Source organism: Limulus polyphemus, unplaced genomic scaffold (genome assembly GCF_000517525.1).
Source record: "Limulus polyphemus unplaced genomic scaffold, Limulus_polyphemus-2.1.2 Scaffold267, whole genome shotgun sequence".
In the NCBI taxonomy this organism is placed as follows: domain Eukaryota; kingdom Metazoa; phylum Arthropoda; class Merostomata; order Xiphosura; family Limulidae; genus Limulus; species Limulus polyphemus.
In genome coordinates this window covers 90,978-99,047 of record NW_013665877.1, presented here as the reverse complement: position 1 = coordinate 99,047, position 8,070 = coordinate 90,978, and the positions used below count along the sequence as shown (strand labels likewise).

At 34.8% G+C, this 8,070-nt stretch overlaps 1 protein-coding gene across 1 annotated transcript in view; it reads left to right on the top strand.

The window, feature by feature from the left end:
- Positions 1-1,388: 1,388 nt before the first annotated feature.
- The window catches only part of LOC106456869, an 11,231-nt gene continuing 4,549 nt past the window's right edge, over positions 1,389-8,070 (top strand). The window contains exons 1-4 of the mRNA XM_022382661.1: positions 1,389-1,540; positions 3,599-3,844; positions 4,376-4,566; positions 7,121-7,280. Of these exons, the coding sequence (XP_022238369.1) occupies positions 3,615-3,844; positions 4,376-4,566; positions 7,121-7,280 (581 nt within the window). The 5' untranslated portion in view covers positions 1,389-1,540; positions 3,599-3,614. The remainder of the gene's footprint in view (positions 1,541-3,598; positions 3,845-4,375; positions 4,567-7,120; positions 7,281-8,070) is intronic.

Genomic DNA, 8,070 nt, shown 5'->3' with positions numbered 1-8,070 from the left:
CTCACAAAAAAGAAACCTATCATTCTATAGGTATTTGAAGAACTTGTAGCAATCCGCCACAGTTTAATTCTTTATTTTTCTAGGTTTAATATCCTTATTATCCTTGATTTAATATCTTTATTTTCGTTTGTGTAATTTCCTTAATATCTTTATTTTCCTTTGTGTTTGTTTTGTTTTTGTTTTTGAATTTCGCGCAAAGCTATACGAGGGCTATCTGCGCTAGCCGTCCCTAATTTAGCAGTGTAAGACTAGAGGGAAGGCAGCTAGTCATCACCACCAACTCTTGGGCTACTCTTTTACCAACGAATAGTGGGATTGACCGTCACATTATAACGCCCTCACGGCTGAAAGGACGAGCATGTTTGGTGGGACAGGGATTCAAACCCGCGACCCTCAGATTACGAGTCGAGCGCCCTAGCCATCTGGCCATTTCCTTTATGTACTATCCTTATTATCCCTGGTGTAATTTCCTTATTTTTCTTGGTTTAATATCCTCATTATCCTGTTACCAAAGTAACTTCAATTTGTGATAAACATCTACAGAATTTCTGTTGTTAACGATGTTGAAATAAAAAGATTAAACATTATTTGATAACTAAAGTATCTCCAAACAATGTATTTGTAACTTTGAATTGTTGCATTGGAATTATTGGACATGAAATAAATAATCTAGTAGAGAATTCGGTTTCTCGATGACGTTGTTAATTCGGTTTCTCGATAATGTTGTTAATTCGGTTTCTCGATAACGTTGTTAATTCGGTTTCTCGATAATGTTGTTAATTCGGTTTCTCGATAATGTTGTTAATTCGGTTTCTCGATAATGTTGTTAATTCGGTTTCTCGATAATGTTGTTAATTCGGTTTCTCGATAATGTTGTTAATTCGGTTTCTCGATAACGTTGTTAATTCGGTTTCTCGATAATGTTGTTAATTCGGTTTCTCGATAATGTTGTTAATTCGGTTTCTCGATAACGTTGTTAATTCGGTTTCTCGATAACGTTGTTAATTCGGTTTCTCGATAATGTTGTTAAGTGAACCATAGATTATGTTCAAATTTACTGTCTTTTTTCTTAATACTTATAAGTCTCACTACCAAAACCTACGCATTTTATCAAGTTATGTTTTGTAATTAAAATATAAGGAATAAATCCTTCTTCTTGTCACCTAGATCATATAACACAAACAGCGTCAACAAATAAACAACTGATTAATTCAGAATTCCGACACTAGAGATTTTAACGAAACATTCCAATAGACTTCAAAGTAAGGGGCCGCTAACAAATTTTCATATATATAGAAATATTTGTAGTGGGATAAAAATATCTTCCAGTACCTTAAACAACATCTTCTATCATCACACTTGTATCTCGTTGCTTAACTAATAAATAACTCATAAATTTGTTGACAAGTTGACAGTACAAAGGATACAATGATGACGTGATTTATTTCTATATCTGATATATAAGAACTCTTGGATAACTTCAAACTTTGTCCAACTCATAACAACCGAGTTAGGAAACGTCATTTCATCCCGCTGAAAGGTAAGAACCTTACTCTGACTGTAGAAAATAGATGTTCAATGTAAATATATTTAATGGTACTGTTAGCGAATTTTTCAAATATTTTCATGGAACTACGATTACAGACCTTGGGTAAACGTCACGCATTTTTAAAAATCTTAACATTACATTATTTCTTTTTCTCATATTGCTCTAATTGTTTCTCCTCTCCATGATTAATTCTTTAAATGTTTGATTGGTGAGCAACGTACTATACAAAAGCCCCAACCCATCATTGTATATATATATATATCAAATAACTGTGTAATCCGCTGTACACGAGCCCCTCCTCAACAATACTTTAATTAGTTGGATGATTATTTATACATAATTTCCAACTCAGAATACTCTAAATGGGTGAGTAGTTCTCTGCACATAAATCCCAATTCAGTGGGAATTTAAATGGTTGAAGAATTCAATACACGTAATCTCAAACTCAACAATACTTTAAATGGTTGAATAATTCGATGTGCACAAGCTCCAGCTCAACAACACTTTATTAAATGGTTGAATAACACCGCAATTAATTCCCAACTCAACAATACTTTAAATGGTTGAATAATTCGATGTGCACAAGCTCCAGCTCAACAACACTTTATTAAATGGTTGAATAACACCACAATTAATTCCCAACTTAACAATATTTTAAATGGTTGAATAATTCGATGTGCACAAGCTCCAGCTCAACAACACTTTATTAAATGGTTGAATAACACCGCAATTAATTCCCAACTCAACAATACTTTAAATGGTTGAATAATTCGATGTGCACAAGCTCTAGCTCAACAACACCTTATTAAATGGTTGAATAACACCACAATTAATTCCCAATTCAACACCACTTTTAAATGATTGGGTAGTACTCTGCACATGATCCCCAGTTTAACTGGCTTCTTTTGTTAATGCCTTTAGTACGTTTCCCATTTAGTTTATTTTGCATTAATTGTTGTTCATAAACGTAGAGGCTGATTTATTTTTTCATTCTTTCTTAGTTCCGATATCAAGAAAGCATTTGTTTCATTAGATTGTTTTATTCGTACTGGTTTAGCCTTCTCAGAAAAGTACGAAAACAACCAGTAAGGTGTGTTAACAATATTCATCCTTTGTATTGTAGGTACTATGGGCCTGTTGTCCTAAGAAGTTGACAAAATTTTTGATTCATCATCAGGCCTGTTTTTAAAAATTGACCCATGTCCAAAAACAAACATTTCAACAAATAATGTTATTTGCATAAGAAAGTCAAAAAAATACATAAATCCATATACTTAAAAACTATGTTTATTAAGTCTAAATTATCAACAAAATTAAACATCATTAAAACTTAATATTAGTATTAAATATCGTACTATCATGAGGATGTTTTTTTTTTTTTACTCTCATTCCTCGTAATTTGTTAATTGCAGATTTTAACTAAGAGGTGTGGCGGTCAAATTCTCAAATTATGTTTTTACATAAGCCTAACTTGAACTTCGTATAGAACCAAGTTAGAGGATCATAGGAAAATATCTACAGTCCAACGTGATTTTTTATCATTACTATTAGCTTACTGATTACTTTGCTTTTCCAGCTTTCAGCATTTAACACCTAACGCTATTTAAACACTTCATTTTAAACAAGCCCATTACAAATTTCTAGTAAGAAGAGATCATTATAGAATTTCAAATATAAACTGCTTGTTACGGAACACCGTCTGCAAGACCTATTGCTTTGTTCCAAGAATCATTAGGGCAGGTTTGAAGAAGCCGAGTTATATAAGACTTAGACAGTGGATAAATCCTTCAGTCAGACTTGTTTCTCTAATATTGGCAATTTTAATATGTTCAACCGAAGCAGGATATCAGTTAAACAATTTAACTCAAGGGGGGGGGGGTTCAAATATTTTTTAAACGGGGGCAGTTTCAGCGATTAAAAACACGGTAGAAGAGTCTGTTGCCTGGTATGGTAGGATTTTCAAGTGTGCCTAAAACTTTTGGATTACCGATATAAGCCACAAACATTTTTGGAATTTGTCATAGACACTAAATTTACTATTATATATAGATCTGCCAGTCTCACCATGATCCACCAAATCCTCAGTTTAGCACTAGTATCAGTGGCCTTAACGTCCGCAGAAGCCAAACCAAGTCAAGTTCCGGTTAAGACAGCTACACCTAAGAAAGCGACATCTGTTGTCTATGATACGGTTTTTTACTTGGAGAAAGGAGGTCATCGCATGGTGGAAGCAGTACTGGCAAAATCTAATGAAGGAAAATCAGACATTGATGACTGCTATATCTATGGAGACGTGTAAGTGTTTTCGGTGAAATGAAATATGTACACATATAACATAAGTTATGTTTACTGACCTGACTTGAATTAATAAATATATCTTGCGTTCATGTAAAACTTTAAAAATTTTGGAGCTGTATGACACTCACATGAAGTTTATGTAATGAGTAAAAATTTCAAGATTGTAAAATATCAAGAAAAAAACTAAGTTTGTTTGTTGGAAGTTAAGGACAAAACTACACAATGGGCTATATGTGCTCTGCTCACCACGGGTATCGAAACCTGGTTTCTAGCGTTGTAGAAAAAAATTAAGAATTATATCATTTTGAGTTACAAAGAGTATAAGATATGGTAATTAAAATGAAAGAAAGAAAAAACAGTGATAAAACTGGAAAATCAACACAAAGAAATGAAATTACAAGAAAACAACTGTAAATAAAGTAAGATAGAGTAAATCAAAACCTAAACCTAAAGAGCATAAAGTATAAGTGAAACAACATTTTAATCCTTCTCTCTCTCTCTTTCCCTCTTTCTTTTGTATTTTACTAGCAACATCATCAAGAAGGTCCTAGATGATGTCCCAGTCAGTCTGATTAATCTGGTAGAAACACGGGACATGACCCAAATGATCGACACTTGCAATGTTCTCCTTCTTACTAAGCTAGAATCAGGGACTTTCCATCTATATCCTAAAGGAGTAGCAAATGCAGCGACCAATCATGGTTTTCTTATCTACCCAGGTGAGAGAAACATATATCACCTTTTTCAGAAAAACATTTTTGAGCAGTATTGTTTTAATAATTCCTACGACCAGATCTAATACTAATAAACAATACCAATCAGACGTGAGGCCAGGAGGGCCATTTGGCCTGGGCCTCAAGATCAAAGGGAGCCTCAAAATTAGACACTAGTTAATTTTTTGGCAATTGTTAAGTTTCGCGAATTCTTGATTTTACTTGCCTCCCTTCAAATTGCATTTCACTCTGTTTCCGAGCTAATGATGGTCCTGTTTTGTTTTCATGTGCCTCATTTTTTTATGGCCTGGGACCTCAAAAGCTGGAAGTAGCCCAGGACTCTCTGAACCTCTGAGACGGCCTGATAATAAGTCAATAGAAATTGGAGTTTAAACTATCGTGAACTATGTTTTAATATCTTAGTCGTTTACTACTGTATGCTAGAGGGACTTTTGACATGGAGTCAAGATGATGTGTGACGCCCACTCATAACTCCTCAGCTAATTCTGTTACCGTAATCGGCCGAGGAGTTCCGAGTGATGTGACGACTAGAAATTTCTTGAATGACTAAATTTGACGAGACGTGCACGTGACATTTACATTTTTTTAGAAACGTAGGAATATAATAATAATAATAAAACAACATGAGATACTTGTTATTTAGAGAATCGGGCAGTCCAGAGAGTTGTTGTTAAGAGAATTAGTCAGTAATAAGTTATTTAGTGAGTCTGTTACAGTTTTGTCGATCGATTATTAAGACAGGGAGTGTGTTAATCGGCCAGTTTCGGGATTGTTCCGTAGACACAAAATGAAATTAGGTCTTTTCCGTTTGGTGCCCACCAACAGATCGTTTTGAAAATAACACCAGTAATACAATAAAATAAAATAATTAATGATAAAACATTTTATGATACTTTTAGCGAATTCTGCGATATTAAACAATATTTTTTTGAATAAATCTTCATCTTTTTTGCTATTTTTTCCAAAGATAAGAGTCAAGCATTTGACGATGAGTTCCGCATTGACGCTTTTGTACTGTTGGTAGGCACCAAACGAAAAAGATCCAGGAAATTTAAGAAGTGCGAGAATATATTTATTTGTGGGTTAAAGAACATAGAATTTGTAAAACTTTCAGTTCAGGAGGTAAAACGTTTTCTTTTCATGAAATGGACTAGACTTTGCTTTATTTTTATCGGATAATCGAAACGAACCCGGCCAACGATAGAATCCGTTATAACAAAACATACAGCTTGACGAAGCTAGGATAATTGTTTGTTTGTTTTGAATTTCGCGCAAAGCTACACGAGGGCTATCTGCGCTAGCCGTCCCTAATTTAACAGTGTACGTTTGTTTGTTTGTAATTAAGCACAAAGCTACACGAGGTCTATCTGCGCTAGCCGTCCCTAATTTAACAGTGTACGTTTGTTTGTTTGTAATTAAGCACAAAGCTACATAATGGGCTATCTGTGCTCTGCCCACCACGGGTCTCGAAACCCAGATTCTAGCGTCGTAAGTCCGCAGACATGCCGCTGTGCTACTGGGGAGCAACAGTGTAAGACTAGAGGGAAGTCATCATCACCCACCGTCATCACCCATCTTGGGCTACTCTTTTACCAACGAATAGTGGGATTGACTGTCACATTATAACGCCCGCACGGCTGAAAGGGCGAGCATGTTTGGTGGGACAGGGATTCGAACCCGCGACCCTCAGATTGCGAGTCAAGTTTTTCATTTACCCTAATGAAAGCAACAACAACAAGGCATTACCTTCTTGGTAAAGAAACTTTCAAGTGATATTTGTTTATCTTGACGTTTCTCATAATCATAAATCAATAAAGGTGTGAGTTTAGGTCTTCTCGCATTTTTTTTTTTTTTGTTTGTCAGTTTTGTTAACGTATTACACTGAAAGGAAAACGTAAACATTTCTAAAGTTTTTTTTATTACATCGCCATAAACTCTTACAAAATAACCGTAACCTCAATAGGTCAGAGAAAGTTGAATTAAAAATTAAAGTTTAAAATTCTATACAGATAATAAGCCTGCCAATGCAAATAACAATGATTTGGATTCTCTGATTATATTCGCAAGTAAAAAAAAAATCTTAAAAATATATTTGTCACGTGAGTTATTTATTTTTTAAGTGAGACCTTAATGACTTGAAAACGGTTGATAAATAGACATTTCAACTGTTCATCTGCAGCCTTCAGCGAGCTCTATCAACAAGTCATTAACGTGCATTGTATTGATCATAAAAGTAAGGGCGATAAGGATGGAGTTGAAACTGGTTGTGTTTAGGCCTAGAAAGCTGGGTAAGGAAGAAGCTTGAGCTTCAGATGTGGCTTATATAATAATGACACACGTTCACCACTCACAACGAGACATCTAGATTTCTAGGCTAGCCGTCCGTCCACAAATCCTACGGAACAAAACATTATATACGTTTATTCGATCTCAATTTCTGTCTTCAATATTCATATGATACGTTACGTAAATTATGGAAAAACAAGTCAAATGTATCTACTATTTTAAAGAATGTAATCTATGCTCATTGGCTACCCAGGGACAAAGTGGTGTGGAGCAGGGAACGTGGCCGAAAGGTACGAAGATCTTGGACCTGCCCAGGAGACCGACATATGCTGCCGAGCCCACGATCACTGCAACGACACCATTCCCTCACTTCAAACAAAATATGGTCTTAAAAACGTTGCTTTGTATACCAAGTAAGTTACTGATGGATTTTATGAAATAGTTAACTTACATACATATAACTTAAGGCGATGATTTCAATGGTTCTGCCAACTTACTCGTGAAATGCAAGGTGTAATACAACCACCCTTAAACTTAATTTAATGCTTTGTGCACATCTAAGGTTTCTTGATGCAAAAGTACAAGAACTTTAAAATTATTGTTGAACAGCGAAATTAAGACAGAATATTAATTATTAAGAACTTTGAAAAAGTTATCTTAGAACATTACAGTAGTTATGCTTTTATTTGTTTGTTTGAAGTTAATCCTAAAGCTACAAAATGGGCTCTCTGTGCTCTGCCTACCATGGGTATCGAAACCAGGTTTTTAGCGTTGTAAGTCCACAGACATGCCGCTGTGCCACTATGGGGGCCAGAAGTTATGCATTAATGAATCTGATACTATGTCATAAATCAATTTCAGCTGCTAAATATATTAAATCAATTCATATGAAAACAAATACAAATAGTGATTAAACTACATAAATCACCAATTGGGTAAACTTACTATTAACGGTATTTTTGGCCGTAATCCCAATAATATCTCACGAGTTTGGTGACGAGGAACCCACTTTGAGACTAATAATGGCTGGAGACGGTTTGAATGGGTAATGAAGAAAAACTTTAATATAAGTTTAACATAACAGCAAATGTTCAACGTTTCGACAAGGTTTTGTCATCTGATGATGTACCTGATGATGACAAAACCTTGTCGAAATGTTGTACATTTGCTGTTACGTTAAACTTATATTAAAGTTTTTCTTCA